General features: G+C 41.0%; 1 protein-coding gene across 4 annotated transcripts in view; it reads left to right on the top strand.

Annotated features, from left to right (window-relative positions):
- kcnma1a (potassium large conductance calcium-activated channel, subfamily M, alpha member 1a) overlaps positions 1 to 24,064 on the top strand; it is a 268,520-nt gene that overhangs the window by 164,568 nt on the left and 79,888 nt on the right. For all 4 annotated transcript variants that reach the window (XM_084075448.1, XM_084075447.1, XM_084075446.1 and 1 more), the window contains exons 6-9: positions 5,489 to 5,564; positions 6,726 to 6,801; positions 12,165 to 12,335; positions 19,225 to 19,316. In XM_084075448.1, coding sequence (XP_083931574.1) covers positions 5,489 to 5,564; positions 6,726 to 6,801; positions 12,165 to 12,335; positions 19,225 to 19,316 — 415 coding nt within the window. The remainder of the gene's footprint in view (positions 1 to 5,488; positions 5,565 to 6,725; positions 6,802 to 12,164; positions 12,336 to 19,224; positions 19,317 to 24,064) is intronic.

Raw genomic sequence — 24,064 nt, 5'->3', positions numbered from 1 at the left:
CCCTTTTATGCCCATATATGGAGATCTCTATCTGTCTGTCCTTGTCCCTTTTATGGCCCTATATGGAGATCCCTGATGTTATCAGTATATGGGCATATATGGGCATGTCCATACTGTATGTAAAGTCCTTGTGCAGTGGTAAACGTCCGTGGGGAATGTCTGAAGGGTGCAAACCGACTGTGAAACGTGGACTGACTTAACTAATCAAATGGCATGTGTGGGGAATTTGGCAGGTGTGGGGACAAATCAAGCTAAGGCTGCGGTTGCCATGGCAATCAATTGGCTCATTTGGGCCACGGCCAGAGCCTTTTCTGGTGGTTATAGCTATCCGCCTATCTGACCGACTCGACGGCAGGCACTGCACTCCCTCGGGTCGTCTGCGACGCATGTGTCGAATTTGAAGTCGGTCGGTCGAACGGTTCTCGAAATACGTGGATTACAGACATACGTATGTACGTACAGAGATTCGATGGCATTCATAAAACTTTTGCCCTGAAATGTCCAAATGTCCCGACAAGTATAGTAATAAAAACCTGTGTGTGTGAGAGAGAGAGAGAGTGGGTGTGTGTGCGTGTGTTTACATCTCTATGGGCCAGGGGAGAGCTCATTGAGAGTTTTTTCCTGGCATCTGTGCTTTTGATTCCAGCACATACACACGCACGCACATGCACGCGCATGCACGCGCATGCACGCGCATGCACGCCAAACACAGGTGCTCTGCGCTCATTGTTAGTGAATGATGCAGTCCTCGCTGGCCCCCTGCCGCCGCCTTTATGAAATTAATTTCTATTTGTGCCACAAATTGCAATCATCTGCACAGAAAAGCTGCAGGCGGCCTGTTGTGTTATTAATCACACCCTTTTAAAAGGAGGACAATTAATCGCAAGACGCCATCACTGTGAAACGCCACTGTGCCACTCACTAAAAGGTTTCCTCTGTTTTTTACGACCGTGGTCCATTACATGACACACATGTGATATTTAAATTCTTAGTTTTTTTCACGTAAATTAATGCCCTACATGATCATACTACAGCATCACACAAAAGCATCAAAAGTAGCAGATCCACAAGCTTTTGAGCTTGTAGATCTGCTACTTTTGTTACTTATGAATTTGAATCCTGAAAAGTAACAGTTTTGGACATATGAGGTTTCCACCCGACAGAGACGATATACATTTGAGTCCGATGTTGAGGTACTTTTACTTTACTTGAGTATTTAAATTTGTTGATACATTAATACTCATGCGATACTACATCTCAGAGGCACATATTGCATACTTTTTTAAAAATATTTTGACAAATTGTAAGTACATTTTGATGCCAATACTTTTTTGCTTTTACTGAAGTCAAATGTTTACTTGTAACAGAGTATTTTTATATGGTGGTATTGCTACTTTTACTAAAAATACACACGTGGTAGAGTGGTCATGAGGGGTCATGAGGGGTCATGAGATGCAGTGTATTACTTGCATCCGTGCAGACGAGCGGCTGACCTCATCCTTGCTCTTTTAAGCCCCTCGGTAAGCTCACCTGATGTACCGAGCTCTGACTAGCACTTCATGCTGTGCTTTATCCTCATAACATCAGACGGCAGTGGCTCAGGAGGTAGACGGGCCGCACAGGGAACGGGCTACCTCTGGGTTTAGTGTCTGTAGTATAGTCTCACGTAGCCAGACAACTATTCCACAATCTCCGAATGCTATATAGAGTCTGGAACTAAAGTACACCTCCCGAAAGCCGAGAACGGAAGCTGTCATCTGTTCGTCACTCCCGTTCACGAAAATATATTTTAAAATGTCTCTGCGTTTTGTTTTAGAATGTCCATTTCCGATAAGCAGCAAGCTATTATGCTTTGGTTATTTGTATTTATATTGGGACACATTTGCGTGACTGTTAAGACGAAACGGAAGCGAGGAGGAGCTATCATCTGCTTTATCCTCTAATCATTTACAGAGCTTCCATTGTTCCAGACTGTATGACGGCAGCATTTGAAAATTGTGGGAGGCAACAGTCTGGCTCGCAAGACTAGTGTCGAAGTGTCCTTGAGACGAGACACTGAACGCAACATTGAACCCCTAACTCTGTGAGTGTGTGTGCGTGTGTGCGTGCGCGTGTACTGCACATCATGAAGCGCGTTGGATAAAGTTGCTATATAGATGGACCATTTACCATTTATGACAGTTCAGCAAGCACAGCTAAAATGAACTGGAAAAACGTTCCTTGGTTTGCAGCAGCGAATTCAGTCTCGAATGTTCCATCATGAATACCTTTTAAAAAAATATTATTTGTATTGTCTTACTTCTGTCTTACTTGTTTTATATGCTATCAGGGTGTCCTTGAAAAAGAGAGCTTGCTCTCAATGGGCTTCCCTGAATAAATAAAGGGAAAAGAAGAAAGAAAAGAACTGAAGGAATTCAAACCGTTGTCTACACAATAAACCTAGAGTGTAATATTGGCAGTGGTGGAATAGTATCAAAATACATTTACTCAAGTACTGTACTTGAGCACAGTTTGGACCTACTTTTACTTTACTTGACTATGTCCGAGTATTTTTATATTGTGGTATTGCTACTTGTGTTTAAGTAAACAAATCTGTATTTCCCCCACTGAGTATGGGTTTGTGTAGTTGTGGTGTGTTGTTGTGTACTGCTGTCCACAAGGCACTTCACTTGTTATTAAGTCTGGATTATTGTTTTCCACCTGCTTTAGTTTTTAATTCATTTTCATCACTGCTAAATCCCCTGGCAGGGTTTAAGCTTAGCTTTTAGGCACCTCACTTTTCACAGCAGTTGTGTGTGTGTGGGCGTGTGTGCGTGCCTGTGTGCGCGCGCGTGTTTGTGTGTGTGTGACAGTGAAGCAGTACTCGGAGTACTTAGGTAAAAGTATCAATGCCACAATGTAGCTTTGTGGCAAGTAAAAGGCCATGTATTCAAAATGAATGCTTGGGTAAAAGTAAAGTAAAGGGCTCAAGTGGTTAATGGTATGTTTTGTATTAATAATCTAAAATCTGCAAAGTACTGTAGCTAGTAACTAAAGCTGTCAAGTAATCGCAGTGGAGTAGAAAGAACAATATTTGTACAATATTTGAAGTATCAGGGAAAAAAATTGAAATACTGAAGTAAAAATAACATTTTACGTAAGTGCATACCTGAATAAATGTACTTAGTTACTTTCCACCACTGACTGAGAGGCAGTGAAAGAGGAGAGACCGTGAGTACAAGTGTGTGTGGGGCGGGGGCTGTTTTTGGGGTTATGGAGATTAAAAAGACTTTAATAGCATTTTGTTCACAATGACACAGCTGTTTTTTGGCGAGAGTGACACGACAGGTTGAGCACACGGCATTCCACACATTTTAAGGACTCGCTCGGTGCCTAAGACGTACATTTCATCCAGGACACAGCGTGTTGGTGACACTGCTGCCTTTGGCGGAACCATCTCTCCCTTTCTGATATTCTTGAAACACTTCTCAGAATAGAAGAAAGAAAGAAGAAAAAGATGGTAAAGGAAAACATTTAAGCGAAAAGAAAAAGAAAAGAAGAAAAAAGTTTACAAGAGGAAAAAACAAATATATGCACCAAGGAAACCACTGCTTTGGACGAACCATCTCTCTCTCTTGGAAGGGAAAGAAGTACATCATGAATTATTGAACCGTTTCAGCCCTATTTCAAACAATAGTGAAACTAGCACATCTACGAGCTCACAAGGGGACGACTTGTTGTAGGCGTCAGAGTAGCAACATGATTCCTCCTAAGCTGCTGGTGCACGCATGCCGGCGGCCCAGCGCCATGTCCGTCACCGCGACAACGGAGACGTGGAGGCCCAAGAAGTCGTGCGACGACCTGTTTCACAACGGGTACAGGGTGAGACAGGCAGAGCCACAGACGGGCAGATACGAGTCTCTGTGGGTCTGTTTCTGCTTCCTGTCAAAATGGGGTAAGAGTGAAGACGGTGGCTTTCGAACTTTTCTTGGGATCAGGGCCCATGTGATAAGGTTGTATTTATAATTTTTTATGTTTTTATTGCTGATTGATTGAATACTTTATTAGTCAGAAATGTAAACAGTACGAGGTACAGTCAGACATTTAGGCAAAAAAATAAAAAGGGAAAAGGATAACTTTAACTTTTAATTTCAAATTAAAAAGGAAATGCACTTTGTAATTTGTACTTTTGAATACTTACATGTATGTAAGTACTAAAACACTAGGTGTGAGGTCCTCTATGCGGCCCTCACATCTAGAACATCTACGTCGCACTGACGATCCAACCAATATGTCTGAGTCATAAGCCCGAATAGTGTCGGGGCTTTGTCGTGGTCCGTTAAGCCAATTTGAATATATGAGTACCTTTGCATACCTAAGTATTTATTTTAAAGGAAGTACTCCAGTACTTGTAATTTGTACTTTACAAGTAAAATTTGACTGAGTAACTGTCACTTATAGTTATATTTGACCAGGAGTATCTATACTTTTGACTCTAGTACTTTATATATAATGTACAGTTGGCCACAGTCTACCCCATACATGGGCAACTGGCGGCCCGGGGTCCACATCATGCGGCCCCCACCATCACTTAATGCGGCCCGAAGGTTAATATCAGAATACTGATATATTATTGATTTCAGCTGTTACAATTCCAAACATGCAAACATGACCCGCTTTAAATACTTACGTCTATATTAGTAGCTTAATGACTAGTATTAAAATTATATTATCTTTTTATGTCCAATGTATTTGTATTTAAGTTCATGAAGTTAACATAAGTATAACTAAATTAATTTGAAATTAAATAAATAAATTGCTTTTCAGGATTCCAATTCAAAAATAGCAAAAAATCATTCTGGATTCCAATTCAAAAATAGCAAAAATAGCAGATCTACAAGATCGGCTATTTTTTCTATTTTTGTGTGACATAGAATGGCGAAGTATGGTATTAATTCAAGAATAAAGTTAAAATACGGATATAATAGGTTTCTGTACAGTATATGCAATGTGGCCCTCTGGAGTGAGTGTGGAAACATAGTGGCCCTCTCCATCATCAAAGTTGCCCACCACTGGTCTACCAAGTCGTTGAGGAGCCTGAAAATAAGGCCAGACAGGACTTGTCTTCTCACACACACTTATTCTGCAAGACCATTATGCTAATCCTTTAATGGAGTGCTGTGGTACAGTGCGTGTGCACCACTTTGTCTGTGGTGATTTTGTTTCTCATGACTTACACGTTTTCCTGGATTCACTGCGTCCGTCCGTCCGTTCGTCCGTCCGTCTGTCTGTCCGCCCGCACCAGAGCACCTCTCCTCTCAGCTGTCACTTTTCTTATTATCTACGCCTCTACTTTCTGCTGTCACTGCAAAGAGATGTGGGAATACGCCTCGATTAACACCATGTGCTTCGTCTGCCCTTTCTGCATTAATGTCAATTTACATAATCTATGTCTCTCTCTCTCTCTCTCTCTCTCTCTCTCTCTCTCTCTGTCTCTCTCTCCTCACAGGTTTAAGGTTCCTGAGAGCGTTGAGGTTAATCCAGTTCTCAGAAATCCTACAGTTTTTGAATATTCTGAAAACAAGGTACAGTATATTATACAATTTATAATATACTGTAACAAGAAACACAAGTAATTGTGTTTCTTGGACACAACAATTGTGTTTCTTGTGCAGTCTATTATGTGAAATTCTGGGAAATATACTGTACAAGAAACACAAATAATTGTGTTTCTTGGACGGAACAATTGTGTTTCTTGTACAGTATATTGTGTGAGATTCTGTGAATTGTGCCCGCGGCCGACCCCCAGCCTTCCCAATTGTCAAGCTCACCCGCCGCCTATGGTATGGATAGTGTTTGTACTGTGAACCATGACAACAGTATATGTACGGGTTGGTGGTTTGTATTTGCTCCTTTAAAATACACAATGAACTGTTGAAACGTGATGTTCTACACCACTCGGTTCTCAAACTTTGTTTTTATTTCGAGGACCCCCCTAACTCTATGGCTCTATGCACACCAGCCATATTGTGAAGACGTTCACAGGTGTAACCAATGATACTAATGAAGGTTCCTTAAGGGGTTTCCAAATGGCCCCTTACGGGTGTGTAACGGGTCCATTTGGTTCCATTTGTACACTCTCAGAGTTATGGGGTCGTGGAAATTGAAATATCTGAGAACCACTGTGCTACACTAAATGGAACAGAGCCTTCATTAGTATCATTGGCAACACCTGTGAAGGAAGTGATAATATGGCTGCTGTGCATAGGGCCTACTCTCAGAGTTGCAGACCTGTAGAGGTTCATTTGGAACCCCCTCAAGGAATTCTGAGGGTCCCTGTACGCCACTTTGAGAGCCACTGTCCTATACTGTATGAGACTCATCCGTCTAGTGATTAAATGATCAATTGCAGTTTAATATCGTCTCTGTCGGGTGGAAACCTCATATGTTCCTAAGGTTAATCTGAGTATCAAAACAATAATATAAATGTTTTTATTTGTCCACACATGGACAAATGACATCATCAACTTGCGATGAGCGTTGTCGCCCTTGAATAAAAGATGAACCGTTTCTAAAATAAATAACATATTTAAGGTGTTTTTAATTTAAAAATGTTGTTATATAGGGCAATTATAATGTATAAAGGCATATATGAGGCTTATTATCCAGGGATTCTTTTAAATGAGCTAAAGAACATGTACTGTTCAATGTTGTTCTGTCTCTGTTATTGTTCCTGTTGTACACAGCAATTCCATCAAGCTGGTGAACCTGTGTTCCATCTTCATAAGCACATGGCTAACGGCTGCTGGATTCATACATTTGGTAAGTGGACAGATACCAGACACAACATACCCCAGCTTAGAGTTAAACAATTAAATCTTGTATCATCACACACTACAGGATTTTAAAGGTTTCATGACATTCAGTTTCACCACACATTAAAAGTCTTTGTCACGGTCCTTCAAACGTGTATAAAAAGTTTAAACAATGGCCTGTGACTTCACTGCCCAAGGGCCAAGCTCAGATTACATTTCAGCCTAATTATTCAGAAAACCCCGGAGCACAGAAAATCCACTGAATGTGGACCCACATTTTTTTGGGGGGTGTAATTGAGGTCATAAACCCCCCAAAAAAACATGAAAAATAAAAAAAGTGAAAATGAATGTCATAGAACCTTTAAAAACAACGACGCATCCCACGCTACAGGATTCTATTCAGATTACCGGGGTTACCCGAACGCAGCACCGTGCATCATTTCATCTCACGTGACCACATGCGGAAGCAGCTAGCAGTTAGCTGACTAACGGAGGTAAATAATGAACGGGTGGAAACCTCATATGTCCAAAAACTGTTACTTTTCAGTAGTTTGGGCCGTGCCCAAAGTCCTCTCATTCCCTTCACGTCTGTCTCCCTGTAGACTGTGTTTCTCTCGGCTCGAGCTATTCCTGCCGTGCCCGTGCCGTTCCGTTCGGACAGTAGCGATCTAGATAAATATCAAACATGTTTGAAATTGTCGGGCGCCCCGACCAGTGGTTAGGAAACACTGCGCTAGAGGATAATCATGTCCGACATTAGCTCCCGATCTAGTGCCATTTTAAGTAAAGAATTTAAAATAAAATCGGAGTACTTCCACCACTGTTACACTGGCGTTATTAAGCAATATTACACGATACGAGAGGGTGTGCGTTTGCGTTATTGTGATAATTGCCAATAATCACGATAAAGCACACCCTCGAGTGTAATATTGTCATTATACAACAGTTAAAAAAACATGTATCAAAATATATTCTTATTGTAGGACATTTCTCTCTCAAAATAACAACTGCGATTGTTATGAGTGTTATCTCTGTTATGCTGGAAATACATGGGGTCCGTCTGACAGACAGACAGAGTCCTTGTTTACTCAGCCACGCTAGACAACTTTTCTCAGACTGGACACACAGAGAAACAAAACTTAACTGTAGGGTTGGGTACCGAAATTCGGAACCAAATAAGAAATTGCGGGTACCTAGACTAATTACCGTTCAATAACCGCAACACGTTTAGATTCGATCAACTCGGAGCGAGCAACAGGCATGCTGTGAAATATGGACGGTGGCAAACGCTCTAAAGTGTGGCTTCACTATAAAAGAGACCCCGGTTAAATGGGAAAATGCAATACATGTGGAAAGTTAATTAGTTCTAAGACAGGTTGCACGTCTAATAAGACGAATTGAAACATTTAAGACAGCATGGCATTCATCTGAAAGAGTGTACAGTGTTTGACGTGTTGTGGTCTCTGTCCGACCGGTAACCGGAAGGCTCACCCCAAAATACGATCGGTGACAAAACCGAGTGGTCACAATGTTTGTTGTCAAAGGACTATGTTTATTTGGATGTAAGCTACTGTTATGTTCTGAATGCACTTTGATTTATTCCTTGAATTGTTTATTTAAGGGAAGACTATTTGCCGTTTTGCAGTGAATTCAGTTTACAGTAGATATTTGGCCCCAATGCTGCTCAGGCAGGCTTTTATATTTGTTATTGTCATTGTCAGTTGTAAGAAGTACAACACTACTGCCCTGTGGGATGCTCTCTGTCTTAACTCATTGAGTGCCAGAATTGCCAGAATTATTTCAGAATGATGATGTCCCAGTGCCAGAGTTTTTTTCACAGAAAACAAAAAGTGCTTAGGAAGCGAGATACAGCCTTTTTCAATTCTAAGTTAAACAAGGAGTGGATCTTCAGATGATGATATCTTGGGTTCTGAACATGTTGAAGCACGGGTAGATAGCTATTTCAACCAATCAGATTGCTTCGTCTGAACTGTTGTATAATAATGTTTTATTCTAGTTTAGCTCAATTCCTGGCTGTCTATGTGTGGTCGATCACTTGATGTCACAGACTGTAACAGGTGCCATATCAGAGAGCTAAGTTTAACTTCCTGTATTCATTGAGGTGTGAGAGGACGTTAGTAAGGAAAGCTTTACACAGAACTTTGGCCTAAACGTTATTTGTCTCGATTATAGGCCAATTAACCCACCCTGGAACAGCTGATATTTGTGGCTATCTGTACTCTGTAGCACTGCATTTGCACAGCAGTAAAATGAGGTCAGACACACAATAAGATCTTTAAGGTAATAAAATAGCTGAACCAGGGCAGTATAAAAGGACACAGACATCTTATTATGTAATGTTAGCATTTCATCTCGGTTACACTTTTATGACAGGTGGTAAACGGGTGGAAATTGGTCACATTTTTCCCAAGTGTTTCACGAGATGACACAGAATTAGCCATTGTTTTGTGTACTTCTGATGTTTTTGTGTGACGCTGTAGTATGATCAAGTAGGGCATTAATTTACGAAAAACAGTTAAAATATGGAGATAAAAGATTTCTGCCCGACAGCAACATTATGTATTCAGTATTCAGTGTGGAGCCTAGACTACTGTAGGTGGTGACATCAGTGTAGGATCTCTGTAGGATCAAGTAGCGCTTCTTCTCAAAAGTAGTGAATTGATTTATAGACTTTATTTGGTTTAAAATAGTACAAGTAATGGAGGATAAACACATTGTTTTCAACCATGGAATACAAAAACAATATAAACATTGTATTTATTACCAAAACTTTGTATAGTTTCTAATTTATGTTATACTACAATATAGGGCAGTGCTTCTCAAACTTTCCATGTCAAGTACCCCCAAATTGATTTGTCCGCGGACCCCCATCTGAAAAGAGTTTGTGCCAGCCAGGGACCCCCAGAAGAGACGATTTGTTTAAAGAATTATTTACAAATGATTCAACATTTTTCAGACATTATCGATATTTTCCAGAAATGTTCAAAAAGCGAAGTAACGCGCCGTGAGCTTGTAGATGTACTATTTTTGAAAAGCCAATGTATAATTGGATAAAGTGGTTAAAATTATTGTGATGCTAAATTAACTACTTTTGCTGGTGACCCTCTGGACCTCTGAGGGTCCCCACTTTGAGAACCAATGCTATAGGGCACTCATAACTTAAAGTAAAATAAAAAAAAACTCTTGCCCTTTCAAGACAGTGGGCCTGTAGATCTGTGAAGATACTTCATAATGCAAGGGAAGAACTGTGTGTGTGTGTGTGTGTGTGTGTGTGTGTGTGTGTGTGTGTGTGTGTGTGTGTGTGTGTGTGTGTGTGTGTGTGTGTGTGTGTGTGTGTGTGTGTGTGTGTGTGTGTGTGTGTGTGTGTGTGTGTGTGTGTGTGTGTGTGTGTGTGTGCGTGCGTGCGTGCGTGCGTGCGCGCGCGCGTGTGCGTGTGAGTAATTCATCAAAGCCAAATGCCTGAAGCCCGTTGCGGATATGACGCACTGTGAGCTCGTAGATCTGCTATTTTCGGCATTTGACACCGTCATGCAACGGAGCATAAATTAAGCATGAGAAGGAACTCAATTTGAGTTGAGAGAGTTTTGAGTTTGAGTCTGGCCTGACAGAAAATAGATTCTCTAAAGCTGAGGGTTTAATACTTAAGTACTTGTTAGCCTAGTATTAATTACTTTTTTTCCCCACACATGCGTTCAAAAGTCTTTAGTTTTGGAACTACTTCATAATTTCTATACTACATGGATTTTTATAAATATGTGAATTACAATGTATGGTGTATGTGTTGTTATGCGAGCCTGGAATTTTTGGAGAAGTTTCCTGCTTTTGAGAGGAGCTTTTTAATCCAATAGATACTAAAGGAATGACTCTAAGCCATAGGCATAAAAACGCTTTCATTACATAACATAAAAAAGTCTGTTTGTAGGAAAATCTTTATAATAAATGTCAGTGTAATATTTCAGAGGTACCAGACAGTTAGGGGCCAGGCTCCTCCTCATTAAAGACAAGTATACAGTGAATAACCTCCATCTCCCCTGGGTGACATCTGCCTGTATGTAGCCTGGTGGAAGGTTTGTGTCTTATCCACTTGAACCCCAGCATCCCCATTCTTCTGGGGGGAAAGTTCGCCCAAAAAGTGCCGATCTACAAGCTCACAAACGCCCTTTTTTATGTTTCGTTAACTTCTTGGTGAGTTTTATAAAAATCAGTTTCATGTCAGGGGTCTTGAGGTCCACCTTCAGCATGCTGTACCACTATATTACCACTAGATGGTAGTCTAAGCTCGGCGTACTAACGAGCTTTCCTGTCCATGATTGAAAGCATGAGTGCTCCTTGTAGCTGGATTCAATCAAACAGGGCTGTAGGTGTATTGGCTGTATGCAACGCCGTGCGTAGAAATGGAAAACATTTGTACATCAGAGGCTGCTTCTGACGGCTCTTGCATCTAGGGCTGCATGCAACTATCAATTACTTTACTATTTTCTTAGTGATAATTCTATCGATTACTTTCTCGATTAATCGCTTAATAGAGAAGCATATGGTTCTCATTTTAATTATTATTTTTCATGTCTTCGAATCAACTCAAACAAATAATTTTCTTTTTTTTTATAATCGACTAAATCAATTAGCCTGATTTAACCACTCAGGCCCTGTTTTGTACTTTGTCTGATTCTACTGCTCTGCCACCACAATGTGGAATGCCCTGACACCATCCATTAAAGGATGTGAATCACTGGTTTTATTTCAAAATTGGCCTGAAAAAACATCTACCAGGAGACCACAAGAGGAGGTAAATGTAGATTCCCATCGAAAGGAGGTGTCATTACGTTTTTCCCTTTTCTCCTTTGCACACATAGGGTTGTGTATTTGTTGATGGCATATGATGACGATGATGTATTATTGTGTACATTTCGTATGCTATGTTGCAGTGGCGCAGCCAGAATGCTACTATAGGCTGGGCCTAGGCAGGACCGGGTGGGCCTGTGTTGGGGCGTTTTGGGACGTTTTTTAGTTTCTTTATTTCGGTTATAGGATTAGGGTTAGGTTAGGGTTATGTTATTTAATTCTTATTTTTGCCTGATTTTACAGATTTTTTTATCAAAACATTTATTAAAAATAAATCTTTTTTATGTATTATATAATATATATTATTATTTTTTTGCTAAATCGATTGGGTGGGCCAGCTTTCGATGTGGGTGGGTGAACTAATAAAGTATTCAATAAAAAAAAAAGCAAAATCTTTTTTTCAATAATTGATTAAATTGATTAGTTCCATGGACTGTTAACTTGCATCCCACAGCGGCTCTCACTACACCCATCATCTCCCTCTCCATCTCGTCCCATCTCTTTTAGGTGGAGAACTCGGGGGACCCCTGGGAAAACTTCCAGAACTCGCAGTCTCTGTCGTACTGGGAGTGCGTGTACCTGCTGATGGTCACCATGTCCACGGTGGGCTACGGGGACGTCTATGCAAAGACCACCCTGGGACGTCTCTTCATGGTCTTCTTCATCCTCGGTGGTTTGGTAAAAAACAAAAACAAATCTTGCCTTTTTTTTCAACCCTACCCCCCCACCCCCATCCCACAGATCCCTCCCTCCACGACCTGCCTGACCCCATCCATATATACAGTACCAACCAGTGGTGGAAAGAGTACTCAAATTATTTACTTAAGTAAAAGTACCAATACTGCAATATAGAAATACTCTGATGCAAGTAAAAGTCTAGAATAAAAAAAATACTTGAGTAAAAGTACAAAGGTATTGGCATCAAGATGTACTTAAAGTACTAAAATGTTTGAAAATAGCAGATCTACAAGCTCGCAACGCGTCGCAATGCGACGCGTTGTGAGCTTGTAGATCGGCTATTTTCAAATAGCCCATGTATAGAATAGGGCTAAAGTGGTTAATGAATGTTTAATAATATCATAATTTATATCTGAAAAGCAACTAGTAACTAAAGTTTTCAAATAATTGTAGTGGAGTAAAAGTACAATATTTGCCTTTGAGATGTAGTGGAGTAGAAGTAAAAGTATTGGAAATTGGAAGTACTCAAGTAAAGTACAAATACCTCAAAATTGTGAAAGTACAGTACTTAAGTAAATGTACTTAGTTACTTTCCACCACTGCAAAGCGTTGCTGTCGGGCAGAAACCTCTTATCTTCATTTTTCAACTTTTTGTAAATTATTTTTGAATTGGAATTCTGAAAAGGTTTCCACCCGACACAGGTGAAATGATACACAATGTTATCAATGTTTAAAGGGATATTTCACCGTTGGGGTGTTTGGGGTCATTATAGCGTCTACACGGGCTCCTGTGAACACCCCAGACAGTTGCTTAATTAAGTATGATGCGTGAGGAGCAGTGTTTTTTCCATTACTTTTTTGTTTTCATTTAAATTAGAAAATATAATTATATAATACAATAAAATAAAAAAATAAAAACTATTGAAACACACAGCCCTCACGCATTAGTAGGACAATATGAGTAACGAGTTTGACGTTACAATGGGTTTGTATAGGAAGGGGGCGTGTCTGATAAAACACTTAAAAACTTAAAAACTGTCTGAGGTGAAACACAAAAGCCTGAGTAGATGATAAAATGACCACAAACATGTTTGAAAGTGAAATATCCCATTAGATATTTAACATGCCGATGTACAGTGTATATCGTCGCTGTCGGGCATAGAAACGTTGTATTTCCATATGACACCTTTTTTAATGTTTTTATTACATATTAATTTACACATTTTATTACACATTAATCAATGCCCCGTTTTATACTTCGTCGTTTGACAGTTTCCCGCAAAAAGCAGCATACAGTAAATAGCCGATCTGCGAGCTCACGGCGCTGGCTTTTCAGCTGGTGACTAAATAATAACTACATTGGATCCATTAGAACACAGTCTTTTTTTTCCCTGAAAAGTAACCGTTTTGGACGTGACAAGGTTTCCGCCCGACATCAATGATTGTATTATTATAATACTTTGAAATGTGATAAACATGTTGCTGCCTGCATTAATAATGTAATGGTATAGAGCAGTGGTTCTCAAAGTGGGGTCCAGGGACTCTCAGGGTTCCTTGAGATAAATTGACCCTTACAGGTCTGTATCTCTGACTGTTCCATTTGTATACCGTCAGAGTTAAAGGAATACTTCACCCAAAAAAAAAAAAACATCTATGAATTTCTCACCCCATGAAGCCTTGAATTCATGGAGATGTTTTTGTCGTATTCCTCATCCTAATAATCTAATATTTGACTAATTGAAGTTAATAGGAGACCAATCTTGATGGAGTAGTTCACCCAAAAAAAAAAAACATATTTTCTATCAATTACACACCCCATGAAGCCTTGAATTCGTGGAGATTCTTTTGTTTTTGTCGCATTTCTGAGCCAATAATATGATGACTGGGTCATTTGTCAATAGGAGACTCAGTAGGAGACTTTTTGAGTCTCCATTGAGTCTGCCGCTCATCAAATTATTGGCTTAGGAATGCGACAGGAACCTCCATGAATTCAACGCTTCATGGGGTGTGTAATTGAAAGAAAGTACATTCACTACTTGAAAAGGTAAGAAAATCGATGACACTATGGGGCAATACATTTTTTATTTACTTGGCACTGAATGAGTTCAGTGCCACTGGACGTCTAAGACCTCCGTTGATATAAGCCCCGAGTGCCACTGGACGTCTAAGACGTCAAAAAGAAAAAAAAAATATATATATATATGTTTTTTTAAATGTTCAGAACCCAAGATATGATGATTTGAAGATTTGCTGCTCCATTCACTCTTTGTTTAACTTCTTACTGAAAAAGGCTGTATCTCGGCTCCTAAGCACTTTTTTTTTTACAATGAATTTTGGCTGTGGCACTCAGAGCCAAAATTCCATAAATAAGCTGGGCACTGAATGAGTTAAGGGGGGGTCATTGAAATGTAATAGTTTGAGAACCACTGGTATAGAGCATCCTACTGTGTAATTATTACTATGTGCTCCTCTGTCCCCTCCCTCTGTCTGTGTGTGACACAGAGACTATAGAGCACCAAAGTCTGACATCACCCAGTTATTTTAGATCGACTCATATAAGAACTGAACTGTGTTAGAAAAATCAACAAATCAGCCCCGTGATTTTACTCAATTTACTTACTATGTGGATATGAAGCATCAACTTCCTCCAAAGAGTACAAAAATGTGTTTTCTCCAAACACAGATATTATCAAATGTAACTCAATATCGTAAAGGAAACAGAGTCACACACCTGACAGAATTTGGCTGTTTATTTTTGGAACGCAGTTCTTAATATGATTTTCCCTATGGGAATTTAAATAGAAAAAACACTTCCGTGACCCAGAGGTTGCGGGAATGACGTCAGGACTTCGGTACTCTTATTAAAGTACGGGTTCTCCGCGTGGGGTCCAGACGGACCCTTTTATGGGTCTCTGTAACTCTTGAGAGTGGTACAAATGGAAATGGACACAGAGGATTTTTTTTACAGTGTACACTGGGGTCTCTGAGTTTAGAAAAAAAGGAAGAAGAATTGTATCAAATTGGGTGTCTGTGGTCTAATGTATGTCAAACTGGGAGGTCCTTGAAAAAAAGGTTGAGAATCACTGAACTCAACTATTACTGGAACCCCCCCATCTACACTGTAAAATCCTCTGTGCTTATGTTACTCTGAGAGTGTATACGAGTCGAACCAAATGGACCCGTCACGGTCCATTTGGTTCCGGTTCCACTCTTATACACACTCAGAGTTACATACAGACCATTTGGACCGCTGTGCGGTCGGACCCACTGTTGGTGGGAAACTGTTTGTATAGAGCGTATTGTGTCACTTACGGTTTCAGCAACACGCCCCCCCCCTAACCTCTGAACGTCCCCCCCCTTCCCCCCTTCATGTGACTCCTCCCAAAATTCCAACAAACACAGTGGCAGGGAGACGATGCTTAGGCCCACCTGACTGTTACCGTAGCAACCACAGCATCATCATCCTCATCATCATCCCCACCCCCATCTTCACCTCATTTGGCTCGTGTGACCTGTTAGGCCTGTGCACGCACACACACACACACACACACACGCAAACACACACGCGCACGCCAGTGTTAATTTAGACAGCAAATTTAGTCTTAGTTTTAGTCATATTCTTTTCAATAAAATTCCCTTTAGTTTCAGTAATATTTTAGTCACCTGAAATGTTTTACTTTTAGTCTAGTTTTAGTTGGACTAAATATCATAAGGTTTTACTCTACTAAACCTATAGTTGATTTAGTCGATTTATACTTGACTTAAAGGTAGGGTAAGTGATATTTTTTGGTTAAAACAAAAAGTATTTTGTTAAAAGGTTAAAGCACTATATTCTGATAGTAATCATTGCTATAGAGTGTTTGTTCAGTAACAGGAGTCTCCCCGTCTCTCCAGCTCTTTAATAAACAGAAAATACATTTTTCGGTAGGTGTCAAAATCTCAGCCAATCAGGAGAAAGTACCCATTTTAAGCTTCATTTTTATAGTGTTCCAGTTCCAATTTTGCCTGCTCATTTCTTATCATCACTTCCAATTGCACTTGTTTAATCTATATCCTGATTGAGTTCTCTATCCTGATTGGGTAAAATTGGAAATGAAACTGAAACGAAAATGCATTTTCTGTTTTATAAAGAGCTGGAGAGACAAGGAGACTCCTTTTACTGAACAAACACTCTATAGCAATGAGAACTATCAGAATATAGAGCTATTTAACACTTATTTCAACCAAAGAAAATCACTTACCCTACCTTTAACATTGTCGTCTATTTTTTATTTGTTTACAAAATTGTCAGTATATTTAGTCATAGTTTTATGGGTCATCATACGTTAGTTTTTATTTAGTTTTGCTGGAAAAAAGGTAGTCGACAGACATTTTTTGTCCATTTTTCGTGGCAGAGGCTCTGAGCCATTCTGCTACACGCTCGCTCATGCACGCACACACGGACAAGCGTGCACACACACTCGGAAGTTCCCCGGTATTGGATCCCCGATGCCCAGTCTACTTGTCGGAAGTGTCCCCGAGCAAGGCACTTAAGCAAGGCACGACACCCGTGCTGTGTCATGCAAATTATTTTGTAAATAGCTCATCTACAATCTCACAACGCATTTTTTAAAATGTTTTTTAAGCTTTTCGCCTAGAATGACAAGCCCAAACCAGGGATTTCATTTCAGTTATATGACCAATTATCGAGTGTGTATATATATATATATATATGTATATATATAAAATATATAAATAAATAAATACTATTGGTTAAATCAATTTGTTCACCGTAGCATGTGGTGAAGGATCCTGCTACAAAGCAGTAAGTGCATTCAGTAAGTTAACGGTAACATGACGGATGAGCTGCACATGTGGAGGCATACAGCAGTACAGTGTGTGACAGCATGACTTCTCTGCGCCCCTCTATGTGTCTGGAAAGCTTTAGGGCAGCAGCTCTGGCTGCAGAGTTAATGGTCCCAGGATGTATAAAGTACAGGTGTCACATCAAACTCACGCCATCATCGCACATTCTGAGGATGCGGGGCATGGCAATTGCCACCCTTCTGCTTTCACATGTAACCCTCAAAATTCAGGTATTTTATTCATATTCTCTCCACCTCTGAATGTATTGACACCTATAGACACTTCTGAACCCATACATCTATTAGATCTACACTTGTAGATCCCCCCCCCCCTGCTGTGAACCTCCGGCAAAATGTATCCAGCTCATTCCTCCAGTCCCAACAACACAATGAGTCTTAATGCATTTTGCAGCTTGTGGGGACATCAGGGTGTCAGGCCTATTCAAATCAACCTGCCAGAATCAACCTTGTGTTTGTTGGACTAAACATGGCACATAGGTCTTCTTTTCAATCCAACCCCCAACCCTCGCTCTCAAACTTCAAAACGTTTGGCACCGTCGAGAAGGTTTCGAGGTGCGATCACAGACAGACTATTCCATATTGCCAGCTGTGACAAAAGTTCCGTAGCCACGAACCAATGCACGAACCAATGGGCAGTTTCTTTTCTTAGTGATTAGACCTCTCAGTCAGTGGTGGAAGGTAACCAATTACATTTACTCATGTACTGTTTTCAATACTTTATTTCAATACTTCTACTCCACTACATCTCAGAGGCAATTTATTTTTTATTTTTTATTTTTACTTCACTACAATTATTTAAAATCCAAGGTACAGTACTTTGTAGATTTAGATTATTATTACAAAACCAACATATTGATATAAAACATACTTAAGCCCTATTTTATCCTTTGGCTATTCAAGAACAGCTGATCTACAAGCTCAGAAAGTGTCGCACTGCGACACGTTGTGAACTTGTAGATCTGCTGTCTTTGAAAAAGTTCGGAAAGACATTTTTACAGGACCTTTACTTTGGTTAAGTATATTGTGATGCCAATGCTGTTGTACTTTTACTCAAGTACAATTTTGAATACCTGGCCTTTAGTGATTTTGAGTGATTATTTTTAAATTGAGATATATTGAGGCTACTTTTTTCTTAAACTTGGGGAAGTGATATTTTTTGGTTAAAACTAAAAGTTTTTGGTTAAGAGGTTCTTCTGATAGTAATCATTGCTTTGAGTTTGTTCTGTAACGGGAGTCTCCCCGTCTCTCCAGCTTTTTAATAAACAGAAAATAAATGTTCAGGTAGGTGACACATTTTCAGCCAATCAGGAGAGAGTACCCATTCATAATTTTTATAGTGTTCCAGTTACAATTTTGTCTGTCATCACTTCCAATTTCTCTTGTATCCTGACTGAGTTCTCTATCCTGATTGGTATCCAGACCTGAACATGCATTTTCTGTTTAATAAAGAGCTGGAGAGACATGGAGATTCATGTTACTAAGCAAACACTCTATAGCAATGAGTATTACCAGAATATAGAGCTATTTAACACATATTTAAACCAAAGAGAATCACTTTACACACAGAGTAAAAAAAACTAAAACTAAAATACTTCTTCCACCACTGCTCTCAATCTCTCTCTCTCTCTCTCTGTCCCTCCCTCCCTCTCTCTCTCTCTCTCTCTATCTCTCTCTCTCTGGTTGTCTTTACCTTTCTCTCTCTCTAAATCTATTCAAGAGACCTGTAAGAGATTTTCTTCTTCCCAGTAGTTTAATAATCTGTTCATCTCACCAGCAATCTGGTCCTAAACATCAGCTTCCCCACACCACCACCGAAGGCCAAAGTAGCCTTTATTTATTTTTCTTTCTTTTTTTTTTGAAGGCCAATACATACTCCTTCCTTCGGACAGGCTTTCTGAACCAATAGTTCGGAGAGTCGGGACATCTGAGGGTGTGTGCACGGGTTCCGTAGAAACGGACGTGGGAAGGAGCATGTACTGGGGCTTCAGAGTCTTTTGCTTCTGTCTCCTATCTTCTCCTTGTAGGCCATGTTTGCCAGCTACGTCCCTGAAATCATAGAGTTAATAGGAAACCGCAAGAAATATGGTGGTACCTATAGTGCGGTTAATGGCAGAAAGTAAGTATCCTCCCCCCTCCCCCACTCCGGCCGGTTCTGCTGTGTTCTTTTTTCTGTGTGCCGGTGGAACCCTCTCTCTCTCTCTCTCTTTGCATGCATTTTGTTTTCTTTTTTTCTGTTCCATGCATGTAGGCCATGTTTGCTCGCTACGTGCCAGAAATTGCCGCGCTCATCCTAAATCGGAAGAAATACGGAGGGAGTTATAACTCGACACGAGGCAGAAAGTAAGTTCAATATCCGGACCCGAGAGGTGTGGTTGTGTGACTCACGTATACGTGTGACTGTTTAGAACAGTAAAATTATTATTATTGTTATAATAATAATAATAATAAGTCACACTGTAAGACTGGAGACCTCGGCCATAATGACACATGTCCATACTCCTGTATACTCTCTCTCTCTCTCGCTCTCGCTCTCTGTGTCTGTCTCTCTCTCTCTCTCTCTCTCTGTCTCTCTCTCTCTCTCTCTGTCTGTCTCCCTCTCTCTCTCTCTCCACCCCAGTCAGCGCTTACTTTAATTCATCTGTGTGCTGTTCTTTCTTTCTTTCTTTTCTGTCATACTTGCTCTCTCCCTTCCTCCCCCCCATCTCTCTCTTTTTCTCTCTTTCTCTCTTTCTTTCTCTGCCTATACCCCCTTGAAACATCCTGTGTTGCGCTTTAATTTCATTTTGCAAACTGGAAGCTTTCATGACCCCACAATCACAGACAGGGTGCTACATTAACCGTATGTGGTGTTGTCCCTTTGCTTAATGTGCTTCAATGGATTCACATCCAGCCCCCTCCTTATAATAAATGACAGACACAGTCATGGAAACCCTACTATCTGCCTTCAAAAGAGAAAATAGAAAAGACTTAAAAATCTGCAAGTGCATTATTATTGGTGGTCTTTTTAGTATCATCAATCTCAATGACCGTTGCACGATTTTTTTTCAAGATCTCTTTTCTTGTTTCATTTTGCTCTCAAGCTGGTCCTGCATGTATTTATTTATTATTTATTTCTTCCTGTCTGCATCATTTTGAGCATGTTTTATCTGGCCTGCGATCTTTGTTGGGCTTTTTTTCATTGATCACGGCTTCTGTGGTTCCTTAAGAAAAAAAGCATATCTTTTTCTCGCTGTCTCATCATGATTGCATCACCGCCGTGTGCCTTGTTGCTCTGACCGCCCGCATCATCAATGCTCGACATGACTCTGGCCCTGATCTTCAGTCAGATCCCACACCCTGTGAATGCTGGATGCCTCGACCTCCCATTGGAGGGCTCTTCAAATTGCTTCCGGCTTGCTTTGCCCGCTTGCTTTCTTGGTGCTTGCCTGTGTTTTCCTGTGTGTTTATGTGTGGCGGTACCACGTCGCATCCCAGAGGCTGTTGTTGTTGTCGTTGTTTCACACGCGTCTGGTCCGGCTTCTCGGACACGATGCTGTGGTCGTGTGTGCGTTGTTGTTGTCGTCGTTTGTGTTACAGTAATGCACAGGTGTACCGCTTGTCCTAATCGTACCGGACTGCGTGTGTCCCTTCCCGTTTGTGGCTCAAACGTTACTGCTGTTCAGCACACAGGCGTTATTTTACTCCAAGTGGGGGCTCGTCCGGTGTAGGGTGAAGTGGTGGAAACTGTACTTTTACTTTTAGTAAAAAATAAGTAATGTGAGTACTTCTTCCACCACTGTACTTCTGCTTTTGTTCTCTTCCCACCGTCCGTTCTCTCCTCTGACACCCCATTTCTCGCGTTCTTTCTCCAGTTCATGTTCAGGGGTGGGGGGTGGGGGGGGGGGGATTCTAGGGAGTGGAGCGGGCAGAGAGGAGCATTAGAAACCAGCCTTTTGTTTGATGATGTTTGCCTGTCATTGAGACAAGATTGATGAGATGTTATGTTTGGCCGCTGACCCGAGGCCCGGACTCCCAGGCGGGTGTTGAGAGAAGGCCTTGTCAAAACTTTGGACTAGATTCTCTCGCACACATCGACCCCACCTTCGCCTCGCCCCCCCCACCGGATCTCTCTCTCGCTCTCTCTCTCTCTCTCTGGCCCAGGCATACGGTCCATACATATGGTAGCAATCAGGAACCTACCCACCCAAACGTACAGGGCTTAGACTGGCACCAGGCTCTTTGCAGAAAGTCGGCGTCGGGCAGAAACCATGTATCTCCATATCTCACTTTTTTTTTGTGAGTGACGGTAATGCCCTACTTAGTGCCGATGTACAAGCTAGATGCACCATGTTGTGAGCTTGTAGATCTGCTTTTTTCCCCCTCACTATTTTTGAAAGATTTAGAAAGTGGTTAAGTGTGTCTGTGGGTTTTAACATATTTAACCGTTGAAAAGTATTACCATCATTGTATCCATGGGAACACGGGTTATTATTATTTTCTTGGACATGCAAGCCTTCCGCCCGGCAGCGGCGATAATCATTTAGCTATGCTTGCGTTTGGCGTGTATCTTAGCAGAGATGCTGACGCGGAACACAAAACGCGTTTGTCATGTGGGTTTATTGTTGCCTATGGGGGTTCGAAAGGCATTATCATTCAGTTACTGTTAGTTGTCAGCAAAGAGAGAGAGAGAGAGAGAGAGAGGAAAAGAGAAAAGTTTGTGTCATGGAAATGAGATTAAAAGATTAGGAAATATTCAACTGATTGCGGCGCTCCCAAACAATGAGGTCACGACGCACCACGAGAGAGTCTTAAATGGAACCCTGACGATTTAGATGTCTCTCTTGCCTCGGCGTTGTCAACCAGAACCCTTCAGGGTCTCTTTGGAAGTGAGAGTTTGCTCTATTGGATCCATACCGAGTCTCTCATCGCCGTCGGGTGGAAACCTTGTATGTTGACCTTGTAACTTAACTTTTGAGGAAATAAAAAAAAAAAAAATAACCTGTGTTCACAACAGATCAGATATAGTAATTATTTAGTCACAAAGCTCTTGTTAATACTTGTCGGTTCAATATTTATAAACCAAATCCACAGACAGGCTTAACCACTTCCGCTTCCGCTTTCAAAATCTTCCTGAAATGGCGAAATTAGACGACCTAACAGGCTCACAACGCGTTGTGAACTTGTACATCGACTATCTTCGCTCCTTTTTCGTGACACTCTCATGCGATTTATTAGGCTGTTGTTTTATTCAAAACTAAAAAAATGAACAACATAAAAAGTTGAACGATGGAGATACAAGGTTTGATGCCGGACAGCAACGCCTCTGTTGTGTGGTGGTTGTTGTATACAGCGCTCTGTGCTGTGCAGTGTAGCGTACACCCCAGTCAGCTCAGTGACAGGACTCAGACCGTATGCGCTCATATCGTAACGACAGGCGTTCCATTCTGTTTGGCGCCCGCTCTGCGCTGGGGGGGGGGGGGGGGGGGGGCGCTCTGTGCTGCATGCTGTGGTTTCCATTAGGAGATCTGTGGTTTCCATTAGGGCCCAGACTGCAACGGAGGGGCTGCCTGGCACGGAAAGCGGCCCTCAACCCTGGCTGAACTGAACCCCCCCCACCCCGCACCCACCCACACCCACTGTGGGGGTCCCTGTGTTAAGGGCTCGCCGCTTGAGGTGTGGAGACCTTCAGACTCCCACCCAATTAGGCGTGACCACACACACACACTCACACTCAGCACTGCAACGATTATTTTCTTAGAGATGATTCTATAGATTACATTTGTTAAACTTTTTGAATATTTTGGAAAAAGATGTTGAATATCCCTGGCCAGTTGACTAGGTTAGGAAGCTCTGGATTAGAGTAGTTTGTGTGATTGATTGATTGATTGAATATTTTATTGACAATTTCAAAGTATTGAAGTACGATACAAAAGCACATACTGTATCGATTAATCACATTGTGGTCCATGTGGACATTCAACATCTATACAGGCTAACAATACAACAATACACCAACGGTACGATAATATGCAGTTCAATCAATTCACGTCGATAACTTAAAGTAACAGCTGTAGCTGTTGTTTGAGCATTATGTGTGTGTTTTTTTCTTGCCGCCTTTGTGGATGTAGTTATCTCACTGCATGCGTGTGTGTCTGTGTCTCTCTGTGTGTTTATGTGTGTTTATGTGTGTGTGTGTGTGTGTGTGTGTGTGTGTGTTTGTGTGTGTGTGTGTGTGTGTGTGTGTGTGTGTGTGTGTGTGTTGGTGTGCACGGCCTGTATGTACGCATTTTGATGGCATTTCGTGTAAACCTTTTTCTTGGTCCGTGAGCTTGTGAGTACTATTTTGTCTGTTTGTACTTTTATCTAAAAAAAAAGTATTTTCTGTTGACATGTGGGATGTTGAGGATGACTGTACCCTAGGGGTTTTCAAGTAGAGCGCACCAATTTTATGAATGAATTATACACTGTGCCATTATTCTGTGACTATTATTGTGAATTTTGACGCTGTCGTCGGGCAGAAACCTCTAATGTCCAAAAGCGTTCGTTTTCAGGGAATGAAAAGAAAAAAAAACCTGTGTTCGAGTAATATTTAGTAACCACTTTCACTTGAAATTTTGGGAATACATTTGCGGGGTGAAAAAAACCCAATGAAATATGGATATACAAGGTTTCTGCCTGACAGCAACGATTTGGAAGATGGCACCACATTTGAGCTGATGCCACTCTTGGTTGTGTAGAACAGTGGTTCTCAAACTGTGGGTCAGGATCCCAAATTATATATTTTTTTGGGGGTCCCCCAGATGATTAGCTTAATGTGCAACATTGTTTTCTCACTCAACAGTAAACAAACCAACATACAGCATTGAAGTGTATATGGGTATCTGA

Source organism: Gymnoscopelus microlampas (genome assembly GCF_963454915.1).
Source record: "Gymnoscopelus microlampas genome assembly, chromosome: 13".
In the NCBI taxonomy this organism is placed as follows: domain Eukaryota; kingdom Metazoa; phylum Chordata; class Actinopteri; order Myctophiformes; family Myctophidae; genus Gymnoscopelus; species Gymnoscopelus microlampas.
This window is presented reverse-complemented; position numbering and strand designations above follow the sequence as displayed.